This window comes from Scyliorhinus torazame, chromosome 9 (assembly GCF_047496885.1).
Source record: "Scyliorhinus torazame isolate Kashiwa2021f chromosome 9, sScyTor2.1, whole genome shotgun sequence".
Lineage (NCBI taxonomy): Eukaryota > Metazoa > Chordata > Chondrichthyes > Carcharhiniformes > Scyliorhinidae > Scyliorhinus > Scyliorhinus torazame.
Window position 1 is genome coordinate 74,815,956 of NC_092715.1, and position 25,396 is coordinate 74,841,351.

Genomic DNA, 25,396 nt, shown 5'->3' on the forward strand with positions numbered 1-25,396 from the left:
ATAGCCTTTTGTGAAAATTTATGATCAAATTTACTTTAAATTGAACTGCTTCTCACTGTCAAATCTCTTTGAGTCAACTCCCTTGATGCTGTCAACAAAACATTTCCCCAAAAAATCAACAGAAAGATTAGGAAAAGGATGTCAGTTATTTGCAGTGCTTTGATAAGTGTTGCTGGTTAATTTTTAATATACTGAGTTTAGACTGAAAGTCGATGACAGCGTAAGCATTTTACACATTCTCATCTGAGAGAGAAAAGCAGAATAGAATTATAAATTACTCATAAATGCGACATGAAAGAAAATAAAATCTTTGAAATTATCTGAAAGAGTGGTAAAACAGATCCAACAGTAACTTTCAAAAGGGAATTAATAAATATTTGAAGGATCTTTTTTAAGTTACAGCAGCAGAGCAGGAGAGTGAGACTAATTAGATGGGGTGGGATTCTCCGCCCCCCCCCCCGTGAATCCCGCCCCAACCGGCTGACGAATTCTCCAGTGGCGGGGATTTGGCGGGGGCAGGAATCGCGCTGCGCCGGTCGGCGGCCACTCGCAGCGGACCCCCCCCCGGCGATTCTCAGGTCCGTAATGGGCCGAGTGGCCGCCCGTTTTCGGTCAGTCCCGCTGGTGTATGTTACACCAGGTATTTGCCGGCGGGACCTGGCTGCACGAGCAGCCTCCGGGGGATCTGGCATCGGAGGTGCCGCCACAGTGGCCTGGCCCGCGATCGGGGCCCACCGATCCGCGGGTGGGTCTGTGCCGTGGGGGCACTCTATTGTTCCGCGTCGGCTGACGCGGAGATGAACCCCCCCTGCGCATGCGCTGGGATGATGCCAGCACACGCTGGCGCTCCCGCGCATGCGCCAACTCGCGTCGGCCGGCGGAGGCCCTTCGGCGCCGGTTGGCGTGGTGCCAAGCCCCTGCCCCGCCGGCCGGCGCAAACCACTCTGGGGCCGGCCTTGCTCCTGAAGGTGCGGAGGATTCCGCACCTTTGGGGCAGCCCGACGCCGGAGTGGTTCACGCCACTCCTCGACGCCGGGACCACCCACTCCGCCGGGTAGGGGAGAATCCCGCCCATGGTGTTTCAGAATGCTGACACTTACACAGTGATCCCCTGTTGTGCATCATTCCATGATTCTCTGATGAAATTTTAAACCATGGTCTGCTATAATGTTCATTAGTTGAAAAGTAAAAATGGATTCTATATCTTAAGGTGCATTAAACGTTCCTTCCTTTGCAGACATCACACAAAAATCTGTCCTGGTCCACCCACATCACGCTACCACCAAGAAAGCACAACAGCACCTATACTTTCTCAGGAAACTAAGGAAATTCGGCATGTCCGCACTGACTTTTACCAACGTTTACAGGTGCGCCATAGAAAGCATCCTTTCTGGCTGCATCACAGCCTGGTCTGGTCTGGCAACTGCTCGGCCCAAGATCGCAAGAAACTTCAGAGAGTCGTAAACGCCGCCCGGACCATCACACAAACCCGCCTCCCATCCATTGACTCTGTCTGCACCTCTCGCTGCCTTGGGAAAGCTGGGGCCAACACAATCAAAGACCCCTCCTGCCTGGCTTACTCACTCTTCCAACTTCTTCCATAGGGCAGGAGATTAAAAAGTCTGAGAACACACACAAAGAGATTCAAAAACAGTTTCTTCACCGCTGTTACCAGACTCCGAAACGACCCTCTTATGGACTGATCTGATTAATACTACACTCCTGTATGCTTCACCCAATGTCGGTGTCTAAGTATTTACATTGTGTACCTTGTGTTGTCCTATTACGTATTTTCTTTTCATGTACTAAATGATCTGTTTGAGCTGCATGCAGAAAAATACTTTTCACTGTACCTCGGTACATGTGGCAATAAACTATTCCAATTCCAATGAGCAGAATTTGAAGGCCCCCCACCACCTTCTTACCCACCCCTGACCTCTCTGCCAGTTTAAAGGGTGGATGAGGCTTACGGCAACCCTTCGTGCTTCACACTAATTAATGGCTGCTTCCCACCCCAGCCTCAATTTTGAGGTGGCATTAGGAGTTCAGGGGCTAGGGGGAATCGGAGTCCAGCAGGTTATCCCACTTTGGCTCTGGAAGAAGAGCAGGAGGGCACCTCCATTAATGGGCCCCGATGAGACTGAGCACCCCACACCTAGGTCCGGACCCCCCAGGTGCTCCCTCACCACCTTACGTCCAAATCACAACTCCTACTTCTCTGCACTGTAGAGTTCCCTGTGTCGCGAATCTTCAGCATTTTGACTCTTGGATTGGCCAAGCGAAATTACCCTTAGTGTCCAAAAGGTTAGGAGGGGTTACTGGACTGTGGAGATAGGGTGGAAGAGCAGGCTTGAGTGGGTCGGTGCAGACTCTATGGGCCGAATGGCCTCCCTCTGCACTGTATGTTCTGTGTTCTAGTAATGGATACACCATTTCTAGAACACCCAAGTATAGTCCAATACTCGTTTTAAAAACATGAGCATTTAAAAATAATTTGTAATTAAATTAACAGCTGTAGATACCATGTGGCTCATACAAACTGCATATCAAACAGCAAATAGATCTTTAATTAAAACTGAGAAAAAATTTAATATTGGAACAAATGCATCACTCATTAAAAAAAAATCAGCCAACTCTCAATTAAGAGTTCTCAGATAAATGCCAATTTTAGAATAGTCCATGTACAAAAAGATTTTTAGGTTATTGTTCCATTTAACCAGGTCGGTCAAGGCAGCCTTGAGGAGGAGTTTATAGAATGTATCCGCGATAGTTTCCTAGAACAGTATGTAATGGAACCTACGAGGGAACAAGCGGTCCTAGATCTGGTCCTGTGTAATGAGACAGGATTGATTCAGGATCTCATAGTTAGGGATCCTCTCGGAAGGAGCGATCACAATATGTTGGAATTTAAAATACAGATGGAGTGTGAGAAGGTAAAATCAAGCACTAGTGTTTTGTGCTTAAACAAAGTAGATTACAATGGGATGAGAGAAGAACTAGCTAAGATAGACTGGGAGAAAAGACTTTATGGTGAAACAGTTGAGGAACAGTGGAGAACCTTCCAAGTGATTTTTCACAGTGCTCAGCAAAGGTTTATACCAACAAAAAGGAAGGACGGTAAAAAGAGGGAAAATCAACCGTGGATATCGAAGGAAATAAGGGAGAGTATCAAATTGAAGGAAAAAACATACAAAGTAGCAAAGATCAGTGGTAGACTAGAGGACTGGGAAATCTTTAGGGGGCAACAGAAAGCTACTAAAAAAGCTATAAAGAGTAAGATAGATTATGAGAGTAAACTTGCTCAGAATATAAAAACAGATAGTAAAAGTTTCTACAAATATATAAAACAAAAAAGAGTGGCTAAGGTAAATATTGGTCCTTTAGAGGATGAGAAGGGAGATTTAACAATGGGATATGAGGAAATGGCTGAGGAACTGAACAGGTTTTTTGGGTCGGTCTTCACAGTGGAAGACACAAATAACATGCCAGTGACTGATGGAAATGAGGCTATGACAGGTGAGGACCTTGAGAGGATTGTTATCACCAAGGAGGTAGACAAGTCTCCTGGACCTGATGGAATGCATCCCAGAGTGCTAAAAGAGATGGCTAGGGAAATTGCAAATGCACTAGTGATAATTTACCAAAATTCACTAGACTCTGGGGTGGTCCCGGCGGATTGGAAATTAACAAACGTGACACCACTATTTAAAAAAGGAGGTAGGCAGAAAGCGGGTAATTATAGGCCAGTGAGCTTAACTTCGGTAGTAGGGAAGATGCTGGAATCTATCATCAAGGAAGAAATAGCGAGGCATCTGGATGGAAATTGTCCCATTGGGCAGATGCAGCATGGGTTCATAAAGGGCAGGTCGTGCCTAACTAATTTAGTGGAATTTTTTGAGGACATTAACAGTGCGGTAGATAACGGGGAGCCAATGGATGTGGTATATCTGGATTTCCAGAAAGCCCTTGACAAGGTGCCACACAAAAGGTTGCTGCATAAGATAAAGATGCAAGGCATTAAGGGGAAAGTAGTAGCATGGATAGAGGATTGGTTAATTAATAGAAAGCAAAGAGTGGGGATTAATGGGTGTTTCTCTGGTTGGCAATCAGTAGCTAGTGGTGTCCCTCAGGGATCAGTGTTGGGCCCACAACTGTTCACAATTTACATAAATGATTTGGAGTTGGGGACCAAGGGCAATGTGTCCAAGTTTGCAGACGACACTAAGTTAAGATGGAAAGCAAAAAGTGCAGAGGATACTGGAAGTCTGCAGAGGGATTTGGATAGGCTAAGTGAATGGGCTAGGGTCTGGCAGTTGGAATACAATGTTGACAAATGTGAGGTTATACATTTTGGTAGAAATAACAGCAAAAGGGATTATTATTTAAATGATAAAATATTAAAACATGCTGCTGTGCACAGAGACCTGGGTGTGCTAGTGCATGAGTCACAAAAAGTTGGTTTACAGGTACAACAGGTGATTAAGAAGGCAAATGGAATTTTGTCCTTCATTGTTAGAGGGATGGAGTTTAAGACTAGGGAGGTTATGCTGCAATTGTATAAGGTGTTAGTGAGGCCACACCTGGAGTATTGTGTTCAGTTTTGGTCTCCTTACTTGAGAAAGGACGTACTGGCATTGGAGGGTGTGCAGTGGAGATTCACTAGGTTAATCCCAGAGGTGAAGGGGTTGGATTACGAGGAGAGTTTGAGTAGACTGGGACTGTACTCGTTGGAATTTAGATGAGGGGGGATCTTCTAGAAACATATAAGATTATGAAGGAAATAGATAGGATAGATGCGGGCAGGTTGTTTCCACTGGCGGGTGAAAGCAGAACTAGGGGGCATAGCCTCAAAATAAGGGGAAGTAGATTTAGGACTGAGTTTAGGAGGAACTTCTTCACCCAAAGGGTTGTGAATCTATGGAATTCCTTGCCCAGTGAAGCAGTAGAGGCTCCTTCATTAAATGTTTTTAAGATAAAGATAGATAGTTTTTTGAAGAATAAAGGGATTCAGGGTTATGGTGTTCGGGTCGGAAAGTGGAGCTGAGTCCACAAAAGATTAGCCATGATTTCATTGAATGGTGGAGCAGGCTCGAGGGGCCAGATGGCCTACTCCTGCTCTTAGTTCTTATGTTCACAAAAGAAGTAAAGCAGCACATCCTTCTGGTAGTGTGGCGACCAGAATTGAACACTATACTCCAAGTGTGGCCTAACTAAGGTTCTCTACAGCTGCAACATGACTTGCCAATTCTTATACTCAATGCCCCGGCCAATGAAGGCAAGCATGCCGTATGCCTTCTTGACTACCTTCTCCACTCCTTTCAGTGATCTGTGGACCTGTACACCTAGATCTCTCTGACTTTCAATACTCTTGAGGGTTCTACCATTCACTGTATATTCCCTACCTGCATGAGACCTTCCAAAATGCATTACCTCACATTTGTCCGGATTAAACTCCATGTGCCATCTCTCCGCCCAAGTCTCCAAACAATCTAAATCCTGCTGTATCCTCTGACAGTCCTCATCGCTATCCGCAATTCCACCAACCTTTGTGTCGTCAGCAAACTTACTAATCAGACCAGTTACATTTTCCTCCAAATCATTTATATATACTACGAACAGCAAAGGTCCCAGCACTGATCCCTGCGGAACGCCACGAGTCACAGCCCTCCAATTAGAAAAGCACCCTTCCATTGCTACTCTCTGCCTTCTATGAAAAATGAAATGAAATGAATGAAATGAAATGAAAATCACTTGTCACAAGTAGGCTTCAAATGAAGTCACTGTGAAAAGCCCCTAGTCGCCACATTCCAGCGCCTGTTCGGGGAGGCTGGTACTGGAATTGAACCGTGCTGCTGGCCTGCCTTGGTCTGCTTTAAAAGCCAGCGATTTAGCCCAGTGTGCTAAACCAGCCCCTAGCCAGTGACCTAGCCAGTTCTGTATCCATCTTGCCAGCTCACCCCTGATCCCGTGTGACTTCACCTTTTGTACTAGTCTACCATGAGGGACCTTGTCAAAGGCCTTACTGAAGCCCACATAGACAACATCCACTGCCCTACCTGCATTAATCATCTTTGTGACCTCTTCGAAAAACTCTATCAAGTTAGTGAGATACAACCTCCCCTTCACAAAACCATGCTGCCTCTCGCTAATACGTCCATTTGCTTCCAAATGGGAGTAGATCCTGTCTCGAAAGATTCTCTCCAGTAATTTCCCTACCACTGACGTAAGGCTCACCGGCCTGTAGTTCTCTGGATTATCCTTGCTACCCTTCTTAAACAAAGGAACAACATTGGCTATTCTCCAGTCCTCCGGGACATCACCTGAAGATAGTGAGGATCCAAAGATTTCTGTTAAGGCCTCAGCAATTTCCTCTCTAGCCTCCTTCAGTATTCTGGGGTAGATCGCATCAGGCCCTGGGGACTTATCTACCTTAATATTTTTCAAGACGCCAACACCTCGTCTTTTTGGATCTCAATGTGACCCAGGCTATCTACACACCCTTCTCCAGACTCAACATCCACCAATTCCTTCTCTTTAGTGAATACTGATGCTAAGTATTCATTTAGTACCTTGCCCATTTCCTCTGGCTCCACACATAGATGCCCTTGCCTATCCGGCAGTGGGCCAACCCTTTCCCTAGCTATCCTCTTGCTTTTTATGTACGTGTAAAAAGCCGTGGGATTTTCCTTAACCCTATTTGCCAATGACTTTTCGTGGCCCCTTCTAGCCCTCCTGACTCCTTGCTTAAGTTCCTTCCTACTTTCCTTATATTCCAACAGGTTTCGTCTGTTCCCAGCCTTCTAGCCCTGACAAATGCCTCCATTTTCTTTTTCACGAGGCCTACAATATCTCTCATTATCCAAGATTCCCGAAATTTGCCGTATTTATCCTTCTTCCGCACAGGAACATGCCGGTCCTGAATTCCTTTCAACTGACATTTGACAGCCTCCATATGTCAGTTATTGATTTACCCTCAAACATGCGCCCCCAACCTAGGTTCTTCAGTTCCCGCCTAATATTGTTATAATTAGCCTTCCCCCAATTTAGCACATTCACCCTAGGACCACTCTTATCCTTGTCCACCAGCACTTTAAAACTTACTGAATTGTGGTCATTGTTCCCGAAATGCTCCCCTACTGAAACTTACTAATTAATTAATGCGATGTCAATTAGAGGGGTGCAGTGCTCTGACTGTGAGCCAGTGCGGGGTGGCTGCTGATGTTTTCCCCTGATAGGCTATCCCCACCCCCGACAGTATCCAAAGGGGTATACCTGTTCGAGAGTGGGACAACCACAGGGGATTCCTGTACTGACTGCCTGCTCCTTCTTGTGGTCACCCATTTCTCTGCCTGCACCTTGGGTGTGACCACATTTATATAACTGCTATCTATGACGCTTTCTGCCACCTGCATGCTCCTAAGTGCATCCAACTGCTGCTCCAACCGAACCATGCGGTCTGTGAGGAGCTCCAGTTGGGTGCACTTTCTGCAGATGAAGCCATCCGGGGCGCTGGAAGCCTCCCGGACCTGCCACATCTCACAGTCATGGCACTGCACCCCTCTAATTGACATCACATTAATTAATTCGTAAATTGAATTTAATTTTTTTTTTTAAAGTTACTGTTAACCATATGTTTCCTAGCACTAGATTTCTACTATAAATGGGAAAGCTAAATACAGTACTCTCCGATCTCTGGCTTAGATACCCCTCTAAATTATAATTAAGTAATTATGTTTAATTAGTTTAACAATGTTTAATTTTTAAATTTAGTGTAGATTCCCAACCAGCCAATCAGGTCACAGCTTTACTGTGATGTCACTTCAGTTTTCCCCCCCCACACAATTTGAAAAGGTAATAAAAATAAAATATAAAAATAAAAATCACAGGATGCTCTCTGATTCTCTCCCTGCAGATTAAAAGTTACAGGCCAGAAGAAAGAGAAAAAAACGGTAGGGAAAAAGCACCTTCTCCCACTCTGCACCGAATTACCTCACTGCACCAAATTACCAAGTTCCAATTCCCACTCTGGATGTGTCTCACTCACTCAGGATGTGTCTCCTTGACCTGCGCAAAGCTGTTCACTTATTTTACAAATTTATGTATCTGCACACCCAGATCTCTTTCCTCCACAACTACATTCAGACCGTTAACATTTAAGGTGTATTTTTATTCATTATTCTTGTTCTTGCAATGCATTACTTTATATTTCTTTATCTGCCATTTTTAAAAAATATATATTTTATTAAAGTTTTTCGATCAAAAAGAATTTTCCATTTTTACAACTTTGTAACAAAATGTACATTGACCGTTATTTAAACAATATATTAACTAACAACAAGTGCAGAAAAAGAAATAGTAACATTGAAAAAATAAATATAATTATAAACAACTAGCATGGAAAAGAACAAAAAAAAAACAAGTACCCACAAGTACCCTCCCCTCCCCCCTGGGTTGCTGCTGCTGCCTTTCCTGTTTTCCCTTATCGCTCTGCGAGATAGTCAAGGAACGGTTGCCACCGCCTGGTGAACCCCTGAGTCGAACCTCTTAGTACGTACTTTATTCGCTCCAATTTTATAAACCCTGCCATGTCGTTTATCCAGGCCTCCACGCCCGGGGGTTTAGCTTCTTTCCACATAAGTAGAATCCTTCGCCGGGCTACTAGGGACGCAAAGGCCAAAACATCGGCCTCTCTCGCCTCCTGCACTCCCGGCTCTTCTGCAACCCCAAATATAGCCAACCCCCAGCTTGGTTCGACCCGGACCCCCACCACCTTTGAGATCACTCTTGCCACACCCACCCAGAACCCATGCAATACCGGACATGACCAAAACATGTGGGTGTGGTTCGCCGGGCTTCCCGCGCACCTCCCGCACCTATCCTCCACTCCAAAAAATCTACTCAGCCTTGCTCCCGTCATATGCACCCTGTGTGGAACCTTGAATTGGATCAGGCTGAGCCTGGCACACGAGGACGAGGAATTTACCCTACTTAGGGCATCTGCCCACAGCCCCTCCTCAATCTCTTCCCCCAGCTCCTCCTCCCATTTACCCTTTAGCTCCTCTACCATCGTCTCCCCCTCGTCTCTCATTTCCCTGTATATATCGGACACTTTACCATCACCGACCCATGCCCACGAGATCACTCTGTCCTGGATCCCCTGCGCCGGGAGCTGCGGAAATTCCCTCACCTGTTGCCTTGTAAATGCCCTCACTTGCATATATCGGAAGGCATTCCCAGGTGGCAACTCGTATTTTTCTACCAGTGCTCCCAGACTCACGAACGTCCCGTCCAAGAACAAGTCCTTCAATTTCACAATTCCTGCTCGTTGGCAAGATTGGAATCCCCCATCTATCCTTCCCGGGACGAACCTGTGGTTGTTCCTTATCGGGGACCACACCGAGGCACCCATCACCCCCTATGTCGTCTCCACTGCCCCCAAATCTTCAAAGTCGCCACCACCACTGGGTTTGTGGTGTATTTTTTCGGGGAAAACGGTAACGGCGCCGTCGCCAGTGCTTTTAAACTTGTTCCCCTACAGGACGCCATCTCCAGCCTTTTCCACGCCGCTCCGTCTTCTTCCCTCATCCACTTACATATCATAGACACGTTGGCGGCCCAATAGTAATCACTCAGGCTCGGCAGTGCCAGTCCCCCTCTGTCCCTCCTACGCTGCAGGAACCCCCTCTTTACCCTTGGGGTCTTTCCAGCCCACACAAAGCTCATAATACTCCTATCCACTTTCTTGAAGAAGGCCTTTGTAATCAGTATGCGGAGGCACTGAAACACGAAAAGAAACCTCGGGAGGACCACCATTTTGACCGCCTGTACCCTACCCGCCAATGACAGGGGCACCATGTCCCACCTTTTAAAGTCCTCCTCCATCTGCTCTACCTGTCGTGTCAAGTTAAGTTTATGCAAGGTTTCCCAGTTCCTAGCCACCTGGATCCCTAGATATCGAAAGTCCCTTGCTACTCTCCTCAGCGGCAGATCGTCTATTCCCCTGCCCTGTTCCCCGGGGTGCATCACAAATAGTTCACTCTTTCCCATGTTCAATTTGTATCCCGAGAACTCTCCAAACTCCCTGAGTGTCTGCATTATCTCAGGCATCCCCTCCACTGGGTCCGCCACATATAGCAGCAGATCATCCGCATATAATGACACCCGATGTTCCTCTCCTCCTCTAAGCACCCCTCTCCACTTCTTAGAGCCCCTCAGCGCTATGGCCAATGGCTCGATTGCCAACGCGAACAGTAACGGGGACAAGGGACACCCCTGTCTTGTGCCCCTATGTAATCGGAAATAGTCGGATCGTTGCCTGTTTGTAACCACGCTTGCCACCGGGGCCCCGTACAGGAGCTGAACCCATCTGATGAACCCCTCTCCAAATCCAAATCTCTTCAGTACCTCCCACAGGTAGTCCCACTCCACTCTATCGAATGCCTTCTCTGCATCCATCGCCACCACTATCTCCGCCTCCCCCTCCAGTGGGGGCATCATCATTACCCCCAGCAACCTTCGTATGTTGGCATTCAATTGCCTCCCTTTAACAAACCCTGTCTGGTCGTCATGTACCACCCCTGGGACACAGTCCTCTATCCTAGTCGCCATCACCTTGGCCAGTAACTTGGCGTCTACATTTAGGAGGGAGGTGGGCCTGTGTGACCCGCACTGCAGCGGGTCTTATGTCTCGTTTCAGGATCAACGATATCGTCACCTCCGACATCGTCGGGGGTAGTGTCCCCCTTTCCTTAGCCTCATTGAAGGTTCTCGCCAGGAGTGGGGCCAGTAGGTCCACATATCTCCTGTAAAATTCCACCGGGAACCCATCTGGTCCCGGGGCCTCTCCTGCCTGCATGTTCCCGATTCCTTTTACCACCTCCTCCACCTCAATCTGCGCTCCCAGACCTGTCACCTCCTGCTCCTCAACCCTCGGGAACTCCAACTGGTCCAAGAAGTGCATCATTCCCTCTTTCCCCTCCGGGGGTTGGGACTTATACAGCCTCTCATAGGATGACTTAAACGCCCCGTTCACCCTCTCCGCCCTCTGTTCCATCCTTCCCTCCCCGTCCCTAATTCCTCCGATCTCTCTCGCCGCCCCCCTCTTCCTCAGTTGTTGGGCCAGCAATCGGCTCGCCTTTTCCCCATACTCGTATTGTATTCCCTGTGCCTTCCTCCACTGCGTCTCCGCCTTACCCGTGGTCAGCAGGTCAAATCCGTCTGTAGTCTCCGTCTTTCCCTGTATAACCCTTCATCCGGGGCCTCCGCATATTGCCTATCCACCCTCAGAATCTCCCCGATCAGTCTCTCCCTTTCTTTACCCTCTTCTTTCCCCTTGTGGGCTCTTATGGAAATCAGCTCCCCCCTAACCACCGCTTTCAGCGCCTCCCATACTACTCCCATCTGGACCTCTCCATCATCGTTGACCTCTAGGTACCTTTCAATACATCCCCTCACCCTTACACATACCCCCTCATCTGCCAACAGTCCCATGTCTAATCTCCAAAGTGGGCGCTGCTCCTTCTCCTCTCCTAGATCCAGATCCACCCAGTGTGGGGCGTGATCTGAAACGGCTAGAGCCGAATATTCCGTTCCTGCCACTTTCGGGATCAGCGCCCTTCCCAGGACAAAAAAGTCTATCCGGGAGTATACTTTATGGACGTGGGAGAAGAAAGAAAACTCCTTACTCCTCGGTCTAGCAAATCTCCAGGGATCTACTCCTCCCACCTGCTCCATAAACCCCTTAAGCACCTTGGCCGCTGCCGGCCTCCTCCCGGTCCTAGATCTGGACCGGTCCAGCCCTGGGTCCAGCACCGTGTTGAAGTCCCCCCCCCAATACCAAACTTCCCATCTCTAGGTCCGGGATGCGCCCCAACATACGCTTCATAAAACCCGCGTCATCCCAGTTCGGGGCATATACGTTCACCAGCACCACTGCCTCACCTTGCAATCTGCCACTCACCATCACGTATCTACCCCCACTGTCCGCCACTATGGTCTTAGCCTCAAACAGTCCACTCATCTATTTTTCACATCTAATCCTGAGTGGAAAACCTGTCCCACCCATCCTTTCCTTAATCTGACCTGATCCGCCACTTTCAGGTGCGTCTCTTGAAGCATAACCACATCCGCCTTCAGCCTCTTTAGGTGCGCAAATACCCTTGCCCTCTTAATCGGCCCGTTCAACCCTCTCACGTTCCACGTGATCAACCGGGTTGGGGGGCCCTTTACCCCCCCCCGATCGTCGACTAGCCATCCCCTTTTTTAAACCAGCTCCTCACCCGGGTCCCATGCACCCGTTTGTCCCCCAGACGGCGCCCTCCCGTCCCGACCATCCCATCCCATATCAGCTCCCCCTTACTCTCAGCAGCAACAACCCAGTTTATCCCCCCCCCGCTAGATTCCCTTCTAGCTTGATTGCTCCCCCCATATTGCTTCCGGGAGTCAGCAAACTCTGGCTGACCTCAGCTTCCCCCGTTTACCCTTGGCCTCCCTGCGTGTGGGGCCCCCTTCCATCCTGCGCCCACTTTTCCCGCCACAATTTCCGTAGTGCGGGAGAAAAGCCCGCGCTTCCCTCTTGGCCCCGCCCCTAATGGCGCAGTTCCCTCTCCCCTTCCCTGTCCCCTTCCCCAACGGCGCCCACATTTGTTCGTGTGTCCCCCCCCCCCCCTCTGGGGGTGGGGGAGAAAAAATTCTCCCGTCCAACATTTTTACAGATAAGCCCTCCCCCTCTCCCCCCTTTACAATTCCTTGCCACCACCTCGCTACTTCTTTCCAAACATCCATTCCTCAAATCTCGTCCAACTTCTCTTCTTGAATAAATGCCCACACCTCCTCCGCCGTCTCGAAGTAGTGATGTTTGCCCTGGTGTGTAACCCACAGTCTTGCCGGCTGCAACATTCCAAATTTCACTTTTTTCCTGTGGAGCACCGCCTTGGCCCGATTGAAACTCGCCCTCCTTCTCGCCACCTCCGCACTCCAATCTTGATACACGCGGATCACCGCGTTCTCCCACCTGATACTCCGTGTCTTCTTAGCCCATCTCAGGACCATCTCTCTGTCTTTGTAGCGGTGGAACCTCACCACTATTGCTCGCGGTATTTCCCCTGCCTTCGGTCTTCTCACGAGGACCCGGTATGCTCCCTCCACTTCCAGGGGGCCCGTCGGGGCCTCAGCTCCCATTAAAGTATGGAGCATCGTATTCACATACGCCCCAACATCCGCTCCCTTTGACCCTTCGGGAAGACCCAAAATCCTTAAATTCTTCCTCATCGAGCTATTTTCCAGGGCTTCCAGCCTTTCTACGCACCTCTTATGTAGTGCCTCGTGCGTCTCCGTCTTCACCACCAAGCCCTGTATGTCGTCTTCATTCTCGGCTGCCTTTGCCTTCACTCCACGGAGCTCCATCTCCTGGATCTTTTGCGTCTCCTTCAATCCCTCAATCGCCAGCGACATCGGCGCCAGCACCTCCTTCTTGAGCTCCTCCACACATCGCCGGAGGAACTCCTGCTGTTCTGGGCCCCATACCATCTGGGCTCCCTCAGCCGCCATCTTGCTACTCGCTTCTCTTCTCTGCCGCTGCTCCAGAGGATCCTCCGCAATCTGGCCACTACTATCACTTCTTTCCATCCACACCCGGGGGGACTTCTTCCTTTATCGCCTCACACTGAGTTTGGCCGTGAAAAATTTCCGTTGGGGCTCCCGATAAGAGCCCAAAAGTCCGTTAAAACGGGAGGTGCCGAAACGTGCGACTCAGCTGGTCATCGCTGCAACCGGAACCCCCTGTATCTGCCATTTTAACACTAACTGATCAAAATATTCAACAGCCGGCCAACAGCATAACTATTGTGAAAAGAGAACCGAGTGGGTAAGTCTCTCTAGCCAGTACATAGTCTCTTCATCGGCAAGCCTATTTGATATTTCCGTTCATGGCGACATATATAAATTGGGTACCTCGCAGAGCCAGGCTAAGCTACAGGGAATTCAGAGGAGGCCTGGGCCCGGACAAATGTCATGCAAACCCACCAGGGTATGGTTACACAGTGGTACCCATGATCCAGACACTCAGCTATGGGAAAGTAGCCCCACTGACTTGTGGGTGTCAGAAGAAGTAACCACGGACAGAAAATCACGAGTAGCTTCCTCCAGGCAGTAGTCTGCTATCGATCAGGCAGTTTCTGGCAACTCCTAAAGCAGAGCTGGTACCAAACAGTACTGGTTTCATCCTTCCCTTTGGACAGTATCAGCAGTGCTGAGGGAGAGACCCCGATACTTGGGCAACTCATGATCACCATACTATTTGTCCAGATCTGCACCCAGGAGAGGACACTCCAAATTGTGGTTTATGTTGGCACAACACGGTAAGAAAACTAACTGGTTTTAAGCTTTTGTTCAACTGGCGTAGAATACGAATGCCAGAGGTTAATACCAACAGTGGGAGACATCATTGCATCTCATTTAAATCGCTACCACCCGCCTCAAACTGGGCAGCCCCCACTCAGTTAGGTGCTGTCCCGCCACAGCCTGCTTGCATCAATGGGAAGGGGAAAGCTGACTGTGGTGATTTAACCTCAGGATCACACCTCAGATGAGGGGAAAGGTTGAGAAGGCGGGCCGTCATGAATAACCACAGCCGGTTCAGGAATTGAACCCATGCTACTGGCCTTGCTCTGCATCACAAACCAGCTGGCTAGCCAAGGGAGCTAAACTGGCCCCACTTCTTACTCAATGCCAGTCAACAAGAACAAGGCCAGTTAACCTCATGTGCATCTGTGCCGTGACACTGACCTCCACCCCAAATATCAAGGATCAGTTCTATGATGTGCTTGAAGCTGCCATCAGCACAATTCCCAGCAGCGAGAGAATATCTCTTCTAGAGGACTTCAACACAAGGGCAGGTACCGACTATATATCAGGAAATTGGCACAATTAATGAAAATGGCCAAAGGTTGCTGGGGATATGCGGTTAGCATGGGCTCTGTATGACAAACCGCTCCTTACAAAACCAAGCAGTGCCACAAGGTGTACTGGCGGCATCCTGAGATCATGCACTGGCACCAGCTAGATCTCCTCATCACCAGATGTACCACCCTCAACAGTGTTCTCATTACTTGTAGCGATCACAGCACTGACTGTGACACTGACCACTCCCTGTTGTATAGCAAGGTCGGGTTCCAGCCAAGAAAACTATACCAATCCAAGAAGAAAGGTAATCCTCAGATCAACATTTGCTATCCCACTGTTCCAGAATGGATCCAGGAATATCTCAACATTCTAGATCAGGCTCTTTCAGACAACAACACCTAAGGCCAGGGTGCTGTGTCAAAGTCGGATTATCTGCACAACACCATCTATAACTCTATACTTGCTACATATAGAAAAAGAGATCAGAGGATTGACTGGTCTTAAGCTTACTGGACTGAAATGGAGCCAGTTATTGTAACCAAAAGGAAAAAGTCCTCTTCCTACAACCCAGTCCCCAGCAAACAAAATCTAGATGCTCTCAGAGCCTCCAGAATCAAGTCTCAGCAGACCGCTTGGCACTGGACCAATCAATACTGGTTGAAACTCTGCAACAGCATGCAATCTGCTATTGAATTCAGGGATACTAGAGAGATGTATGAAGAAATCAAGGAAGCAACGTGCCCAGTAGCAATCAAGTCAGCCCCCTTGAAAGCAAAGACAGGGATGATCATCACTGAGTCTAGAAAGTAGATGGAATGGATCACTATCTCGAACTCTAGGGCAAGAATTAGAAGTTGTTCAAGTGGGCGCATGCCCAACTCGGAAGCACATGAACTCACGCGAGAAGGCATCCCAGTGTCATTGTATACTAATGCGATATTTCAGTCGGCGAGAGTCAGAGTGTGCCTGCCAACAGTCAAGTAAGCAATTTAACCCAATAAGGGACAACTGAAGCAATTTTTCCTCGCTCATCTATTTTTGCGGTTGGCAGTTGGGCCAATTGGCCGTTTTAGCTGCAACCTCAATCCAGGGCGGGATGAAATGTCAGGGCTGAAATAAAATTTAAAAGGTGTCTGGAAATTGAGGTTTGTGCTTAGATGTGCTGCCGAGGCAGTTTTTGCAGCATTTTCTGTCAGAATTTATTTTGTACAGTTCTGCAGCTCCCCGAGACAGCTTCGTAGCCACCCGAATAGATGACGGCCAGATCCACAAAGATATGCTCTACGACACGCATGCTATCACTGGGTTACCCATGTCTGCAAAACAAGGATATCTGCAAGCAAGACTTCAGTAGACCAGGATCAGAGTTGATGCATGATAAGTCCTCGCTGCTGACTAGAGTGCCGGGAGCAAAGCAGTCAGGGTGGGAAAGGCAAAAGCCGAGAACAAAAGAAAGAACCAGATGGCAGCCTGCTGGAAGGAAAAAAACATCAGTCAATCTCGGGCCAAAGTTATGTGCCATCTGCAGTGACTGCCATTCATGAATCAGCCTCCACGGCCACAACAGTCAATGTTCACAGGAGTGACATGCACCCTGGGCACAGTCCATCATCTCATGAGATGGATGGATGGATGCCCCAAAATATGCAACTATTCATCTCAGTAAATACATCATAAGTGTGCTGGCTACTAACCTAACTCTTGGCAGTAAAATGAAAACATATATTTAAGTATCGTACAAGAGAACTATTCAATGAAAGATCTTTCTGTCCTATTTACTAAGTGTTCAATGAATCTTATATTCTGCAAAAATGTGCATTTCCAATCCGTTGAGTTACAACAGAACAAGTTTGCAAATCAAATCTGTAGACAACAACATAACTCAAAGTGTGTACTTTTATGTAAGAGGTAGACTTGATTTTGATCTTTATTGTCATAAGTAGGCTTACATTAACACTGCAATGAAGTTACTGTGAAAAGCCCCTAGTCGCCACATTCATATGCCAGGGACACAATTTTATTCAGTACCCTGTGAGAGCCTAAGACCTTTTATAAAATATCTATACATATGCTCATTGCTATTTCTAAATTTTGAAAACTAAACAAAGACCTTTAAAATAGCTGAATCTATATCTGTTTGTGATGCCCGAACAAAATAACCCACACTCTCTATCTCTGAAGAGCCACTAATGGCCACCTGTGGGCTGCACAGCCCAAATTCAGAGATCTGGCCATCTGGATTTAATAACCCAAGTTGGCCAGAAGGAGATGGATCATTTGCGAATATAATGCCCCGCAATCTTTCTTTTAATTCCTAATGGCTGAAACAGTCTTCAGAATCCATCCTTTGTCAAAGACCTAATGCAGAGGTGAAGTCACGTTACATGGGCCTCCGGCTTGTAAAAGAACTAATATTGCTTTGCTGAACTGTATAGCTCAGTCTGCTTTTTCCCATCTAACTAGCAAGCCTCACAGATGAGGAGCTCTGCCCAGGTGAAATACCTGACCCCATTTACACTTCTGCTGGAACTTCTGTACCATCACCCGGAAGACAGATTCATCTCTGCATGCGTATCTCATCATGTGACGTCAATATCACCGGCAAAGTAAATTACCTTGCATCGCTTTTCAGACCTCAATGGACATTGATTCTGGACTCTGGAACCCACATGAACCAATATTTCATATTGTGGTTTCCTGTTTTCTATCCCTCTCTTTCCTGTCTTGAGTGTGGAGGTGATGTACCGACCCTCCTTTCATTTTTTGAATGTATGCAATGTTTTAGTTTTTAGTTTGTCCTATCCTGAGTTTGCTGTGGCGTTATTAATAGGAAATTGAATTGCACCAAAACCGAGGGGTTGGGAAATTCACCACGGTTTATAAAGAGAAAAACAAATCATAACACATTTATGTTTACGGATGGGTGGTGAGAGGAAAAATTAGTGTAGTTTAAGTTAACATCCCCCTCCTGTCTATAACAACCCTTAAGTGGGACGATGGGAGGAGTTGATGGAAGAAGGCTGTCGAGATGTTCAACCCAATTACCTTGTAAAAACTCTCTTGGAAAATACATATCTGTAGACATCAGAATTGCGTTTTGTCATATTCTTGCCTGCACACCCATAATCAAATCATCTGTTGACATTCACTGCTGACGTTCATTTGTGAAAAAATAAGGGTAAAGGCACCTAAGGAACTACACTGGGAAAAGTCGCAATTTCAGCAGAGAAGAGAAAACATGGCTGGGGAGGGCTGAAGTGGAGAGAAAAATAGTGAGACCAGCATCTCTCAAAAGTTCATCAAATAATAATTCCCTTTTTTGACCGCCTGACGCAAGATAATGACAAATTTAATGAAAACATCCATCATCAGCAGCAACCGAAGGTCAATATCAGTCTTCAACCTTAAACCAAGGTAATCTTTCACAAGATGAAATATATTGACTTTCTGACTTGTGTCCACCTCTAGTTAAAGCCTGCTGATGTCACCTGGATTCAATCAGTTGTGACATTTCAAGTCACTGAGCATTTAGACATTTCAATCCAAAGTTGACCAGTGTAAGCAAACATTTCAGAATTCCGCTGGCTCACAAATTGCCTCTATTAATAATGTCATGTTTTAAGTGCACTTTGCTTATACAATTAAAACTTGCCTTTGGAAATTCTAAAATCCTACATTCAGTTTAAAAGGGCAATGCAAGAACTAAAGATTAGTATAATCAATGCTTTGTACTGGGGCAGCACGGTGGCGCAGTGGTTAACACTGCTGTCTCAAGCCGCCAAGATCCCAGTTTCGATCCCGGCTCCAAGTCACTATCTGTGTGGAGTTTGCACATTCTCCACATGTTTGCATAAATTTCGCCCCCACAACCCAAATTATGTGCAGGGTAGGTGGATTGGCCACGCTAAATTGCCCCTTAATTGGAAAAAATGAATTGGGTACTCTAAATTTATTTTTTAAAAATCAATGTTTTGTACAAGCTTTGAACTTTCAGTCCAGATATAGGGGGCGATTTGTCAGGGGGCCAGCACGGCGCTGGAGCGGTTCACGCCGCTCCAGCGTCCTTACGCGGTGCCAAATGGGCGCCGCGCCAACCCGCGCATGCGCAGTTGGGCCGCGCCATCCTGCGCATGCGCGGGGAACGTCTTACGCACGCCGGCCCCTCACCAACATGGGGCCAGTGTTCTGGGGCCGCGCGCGGAAGGAGGTAGGCCCGGGGGGGGGGGGCCGGCCCGCCGATCGGTGGGCCCCGATCGCGGGCCATACCCCATCGGAGGCCACCCCGATGAAGGAGCCCCCCCCCTCCCCCACCCCCCAGCGTTCCCGCAGAGTTTCCACCGGCAGCGACCAGGGGTGGAAGGCACCGGCGGGAACCTGTCGTACCGTAGCGGCCGCTCGGCCCATCCGGCCGGAGAATCGCTGCTCGCCAGTTCTCCGAGCGGCCCGGTGCGAAGAGCGCGCTGCTGGTTTCCGGGGGGGGGTGGGAGAATCGCGTGCGGGGGTCGGGGCAGCGTGGCGCGATTCGCCCGGCGCCCCGCCGATTCTCCCACCCGGCGTGGTGGGGGAGAATAGCGCCCATAGTGCAGTGTGTAGGAAGTAAAGAAGGGCAAAAGGACGGAAGAAAAGGAAAATCTTTTACGACCATCAGGCAAAGTGCTTTACAACCAATGAAAGTGTAGAGACTGTTGTAATGTCGGAAACACAACAGCCAATTTTGCACAGCAGGTTTCCACTAACAGCAAGGTGACACGATTAGTGAAATAAGTCATATATGTTTAGCTTTTTTGTTGTAATGGAGTGGAAAATAATGCATGTTCTATAATGAGTGCCTCATCACCCAAAAGCTGAAGCTGAGAATCTACTCTGCTGGAATAATCCACTTTGCTTTAAATTCTCTGCAGTGCCTTTCTGAAGGTAGAGTGCACTAAATTACACATTATATTCCAAATGTAATAGTACTAATGAGTTAAGCAGGATTAAAACAATCTGTTTGATTTGTCAATTGTGGGTCAGCCTCGCTGATAACACCATTACATTTTCTAATAACAAGCCACGTATATAAATTTTATGCTTCATGTTTTAATGAGGATTATTTTACACTCGTGAATGCTTCATTTGCTCAAATTATCCTGGCTAAAAACGAACAAGCTCTCTTAGATTAATCATTTGGCTAATTAGCTTGGTTTTATCAGTAAATTTCCTATTCACAGAAATATCCCTCCTGAATCATTTGTGAACTTTACAATGTGAATTTCAAGAGACCCAGAAGATACTTCACAGCAACTTTGTCATAGACAATTTTTTTCCCTCTTTCCATTTTTTTCCAGGTAAGAGACAACTGTACACAAACCTTCTTTGCAGATTCTGAGAAAAGAACTCCATTGTTTCCAATGATGCCGACTGGGTATCCAAAAATCCTTGCAAACCCTGAACATATCCCAGAGGAGCAAAAACACAAAAGATATTTTGAAAAGTATAAAGGCAGTAACATTGTCGTAAATTATTGCACTGCAAATCATCGTCCTATTCAGATCCTTCTACAGATTTATAGCAAAAGAGTAAGCAGTATAGCAACTGATGTCTTTCCAATAGACAAAGATCTGAATTTATAAAGTGCCTTTAACAACTTCAGGATGTCTGAAAATATCTGCAGCCAAGTACTTTTAAAGTGTATTCACTAATATAATAGATTATCATAGATTATCATAGAATTTACAGTGCAGAAGGAGGCCATTCGGCCCATCGAGTCTGCACCGGCTCTTGGAAAGAGCACCCTATTTCAACACCTCCATTCTATCCCCATAACCCAGTAACCCCACCCAACACTAAGGGTAATTTTGGACACTAAGGGCAATTTATCATGGCCAATCCACCTAACCTGCACATCTTTGGACTGTGGGAGGAAACCGGAGCACCCGGAGGAAACCCACGCACACACGGGGAGGATGTGCAGACTCCACACAGAAAGTGACCCAAGCCGAAATCGAACCTGGGACCCTGGAGCTGTAAAGCAATTGTGCTATCCACAATGCTACCGTGCTGCCCCTGTAGGAATGTAGGAAATTTACTACACTTACCAAAATAATATGTACTAAGTAGATACCTTGCAAATTCACAATCATCTGTAGTTATGTCCGCTGCAGCAGTTATTGTGAGATCCAAGTAAGTGTATTATGAAAATGATAAATGGTTAAAAACAAATATAATGCAAATGTGATATTGGTGTAAAGAAAATAAAGACACACCATGGTTTTGTTGCAAACTCGCACCTGCTGTTTGGTTATGTTGCTCAGTGGTCTGCTTACACATTTACCAATGCTGATATTACTTCATATGGCTCTAATCACAGATGAAAAACGTGACTCAAATTTAAAGTGAAAGGATTTTAAATTGATTTTTCTAATTAAGTTGCAGCAATGCTTTTACAAAAAACAAAATGACAATGAAGAAAAATCTGGTGAACAGAGTCTTAGAGTATAAAAATTGTGCTTAGACTCTTGAAAAATGAAAACAGTGCTTTGACAACGTAACTGTAACTTAAAACATACAGATTAAACTTGATTAAGTGTTACGAGTAAGTTCAATCATCTTTGAAAGAGCCACTGGAAGATGGCTCTATGTTCACATGGGTATTAAAGATATCAAGGGTATGGGGATAGTGCAGGAAAATGGGGTTGAGGTAGAAGAATAGATGAATGGTGGAGCAGACTCCAGGGGCCAAATGGCCTGCTCCTATTTTTGAGCCCTTCTTCAAAACTACCTCTTTGACCAATATTTAAATTATCCTCCTACCATCTCCCACTTTAGATCCAAGTTAGTCAGATTACACTTCTGTGAAGTACCTTGAGCCCATTTTTAAACATTAAAGGCACTATGTAAATGCAAGGTGTTGTTGGTTATCTCATATTATAGCCTAGTTCAAGTATTGACTGAAGTAATTTGACTGCGGCAGGCAGGTGGAATGCAATGATCAAAAATCCTGGAGCTCCAATGTCTAACTTGGCCAGCTGAGAAGTAAACATTCTATTGGTTACACCAGCAGGATGCTGCTTTTAGCCATTAATATGATCAAATAGACAGTAGTTATAGAGTTTCTGAAATCCCAAACATTTCTGCATTTCATCATACAGGATACTTGTACTTTTGAAACAACAATGGGCCATAACTTCCTTGGGGTGGCAATCAGCGGAGGATTGCCATTCCGTACTAACTTCATTAAAAATATTCTTTATTCTCCTCCTTTTGCATATTTTCTCCCAATTTTACACCCAACAATAAACAATAATCAGTAACGAATGTAATGTCAATCCCCATATCAATAACAACGATCCCACCCTCCCACCAAACCCCCAAACATTAGCCCGCATGTTAACATAAACAAATGACAAAAAGGAATCACCCATAGTCACCATTAACACATACAGTCCTTCTCCCCCAACCCTCCCAGCCCCCAACCCCCCTAATGTTTGATGTGATCCAATTCTCGAAAGTGCATAATGAATAATGCCCATGAATTGTAGAACCCCTCCATCTTCCCCTCAGTTCAAATTTGACCTTTTAAAGCGTCAAGAATTCCAGCAGGTTTCCCCGCCATACCAGGGCACAGGGTGGAGAGGTTGATCTCTATCCTAACAGGATCTGTCTTCGGGCGATAACGAGGCGAAGGCTACAACATCTGCCTCTGCATCTGTTTCCAACCCCGGCTGGTCCGACACCCCAAATATGGCTTCCCAAGGACCCAGGTCCAGTTTCACGTGCACCACTTTAGAGATTACCCTAAACACCTCCTTACAGTAATCCTCTTGCTTTGGACAGGACCAAAACATATGAACATGGTTTGCGCCCCCCCCCCCCCCCCGCAACGTTCACTTACATCTTCTACCCCCTCAAAGAGCTGGCTCATCCTCGCCCTTGTAAGGTACGCTCTATACACCACCTTCAGCTGTATCGGCCCCAACCTCGCACAGAGCCCCTCCTCCATACCCTCTCCCAACTCTTCCTCCCACTTTGCCTTGATCCCTTCTAGCGGCACCTTCTCCCCCTCCAAAATAGCCCCGTAAACCGTCGATACTACCCTCTTCTTCAGTCCCCCTGTCGTCAGTACCTCCTCCAGCAATGTGGAAGCCGGCACTACTGGGAAGCTCTGTATCTCCTTTCTGGCAAAGTCTCAAGCTTGCATGTATCTAAATATTTCCCCCTGTTCCAGCCCATACTTCGCTCCCAGGACATTCAATCCCGCAAAACGACCCCCAAGAAACAAATCCTTTAGTGTCTTAATTCCTTTCTCCCCCCACCTCCGAAAATTTCCATCCCACTTCCCTGGCTCAAATCTATGGTTCCCCCTAATCGGCATTTCCCTTGACCCTGCCCCCAATCCCAAGTGCTGTCGAAACTGCCTCCAAATTCTCAATGAAGCTATTACTGCCTGACTCCCTGAGTATCTCCCCGGAGCCGTCGGGAACAGCGCTGTTGCTAGCGCCGTCAATCCCGACCCCCTACCCAAACTCTCCACTAACTTAACTGAGCTAACATCATTTTTTCTATAATATACTTTATTCCAATAAAATGTACTTTATTCCAAACAAGTGTAAAACAGCAACAAACAAAAAATGCGCTTCACAAAATCACAGCCCAGTTTGTACAATTTTTTCCCCTTTTACCAACAACCCCTCCCCCCCCCCCCCCCCACAACAAACAATTCCTCAAACATTGTCCTGAACAACCCCATCGCATTTCAAAGCCCTCTGCTGACCCCCTCAACTCAAACTTAATCATCTCCAACCGGAGAAAGTCGTATAAGTCCCCTAGACAGGCCGCCACCCTGGGTGGCATATCCGACGTCCAATTTAAGAAGATCCTTCACCAGGCAATTAGAGAGGCGAAGGCCAAAACATCGGCCCCCTTCTCTTCCAGGAGCTCCAGCACTTCCGATACCCATAAACCACCACCATTGTGTCCATTTGACCTCCACCCCCACTATCTTCAATAATGTCCCACACACCGCTTCCCAGGAATGCCAACCCCCCTCTCTGTCTCTGCCTCTACAACAGAGCCCTCTTTACCCTCGGCATCTTCCCTGTCCAAGATCATTGTCTCCAACGTCCGGAAGAAGGCCTTAGGGAGAAAGATTGGGAGGGTCTGGAAGATAAACAAGAACCTTGGCAGCACATTAATTTTTACCACCTGCACCCTGCCTTCTAATGTCAGGTACTGCGTATCCCACCTTTTAAAATCCCCCCTAATCTCCTCCACCAATGTTGTCAAATTCCACCTGTGCATCAAAGCCCATTCTCGCGTCACCTGAATCCCCAAATACCTAAACTGTTCCCTAGCAACACCTTCAAATTGGTGCCCCTGCACCACGTTCACTGGAAACACTTCACTCTTAGCTTCTACCCGGAGAAGGCCCCAAACCTCTCCAATAGTCCCATAATCCTTTTTTAAAAACGCCTTTTATTACAAACTTGTATCAAAGCAGGTTACAGCAAATAAACACCCCGGGAAACATTCTTCCCAACAGTCAGCTATACAGTTTGTACAGATTTTTTTCCTTTTTCACTCCCCCACGCCCACCCCCCCCCCCACCCCCCCCACCCCCCAACGACGAGCAGCTCCCCAAACACGGTCACAAACATCCCCCACCTTTTCTCAAACTCCCCTGCTGAGCCCCTTCACTCATACTTCTCTAACCGCAGGAAGTGGTACAGGTCACCCAACCAAGCTGCTACCCCCGGTGGCGATGCCGACTGCCACTCTAGCAAAATTTGTCGCCGTGCAATCAGAGAGGCGAAGGCCATGACATCGGCCTTCCTCCTCTCCATAAGCTCCGACTTCTCTGAAACCCCAAATATCGCCACCAAAGGGTCCGGGTCCTCCACCTCCTCCACTATCCTGGCTAAGATCGCAAACACACCTGCCCAGGTCCGGTTGCGGCGATGCCTTGCTAGCCGCACGTTTCGGCGGCTCTAGCTCCGACGGACCTTCGGGCTCTTTCAAGAGCCCCAACGGGAAATTTTTGGGCGACGCAACCCGGTGTGGGGTGAGTGAGTAGGGAGTCCCCCCCCAACGAAGGAGGAAAATATCGGCGGCGGCGGCTGCAGCGCGAGAAATCGTCGACGAATGGGACAGAAAGGGAGAAGACACAAGATGGCGGCGGAGAAAGCTCAGGCGACATGGGGGCCCGAGCAAGACAAATTTTTGAGACGGTGTGTGGAGCTACTAAAGAGGGAGGTGCTGACCCCGATGCTACAGGCAATTGAGGGGCTCAAGGAGGCACAAAGGACCCAGGAGACAGAGCTCCGCGTGGTGGAGCAGAAGGTGACGGATAATGAGGACGAGATCCTGGGCCTGGCGGTCAAAACACAGACGCACGAGGCACTCCATAAAAAGTGTATTGAAAGGATCGAGGCCCTAGAAAACAGAGCGCGAAGGAAGAACCTTCGGATACTGGGTCTCCCTGAGGGAGTGGAAGGAGCGACTGTGGAGCTTATGTAAG

The 25,396-nt window shown here is 47.4% G+C and overlaps 1 protein-coding gene across 2 annotated transcripts in view; it reads right to left on the reverse strand.

Moving 5' to 3' along the window:
- mccc2 (methylcrotonyl-CoA carboxylase subunit 2) overlaps positions 1–25,396 on the reverse strand; it is a 187,919-nt gene that overhangs the window by 44,250 nt on the left and 118,273 nt on the right. For both annotated transcript variants that reach the window (XM_072516154.1, XM_072516153.1), the window contains exon 12: positions 20,252–20,328. In XM_072516154.1, the coding sequence (XP_072372255.1) occupies positions 20,252–20,328 (77 nt within the window). The remainder of the gene's footprint in view (positions 1–20,251; positions 20,329–25,396) is intronic.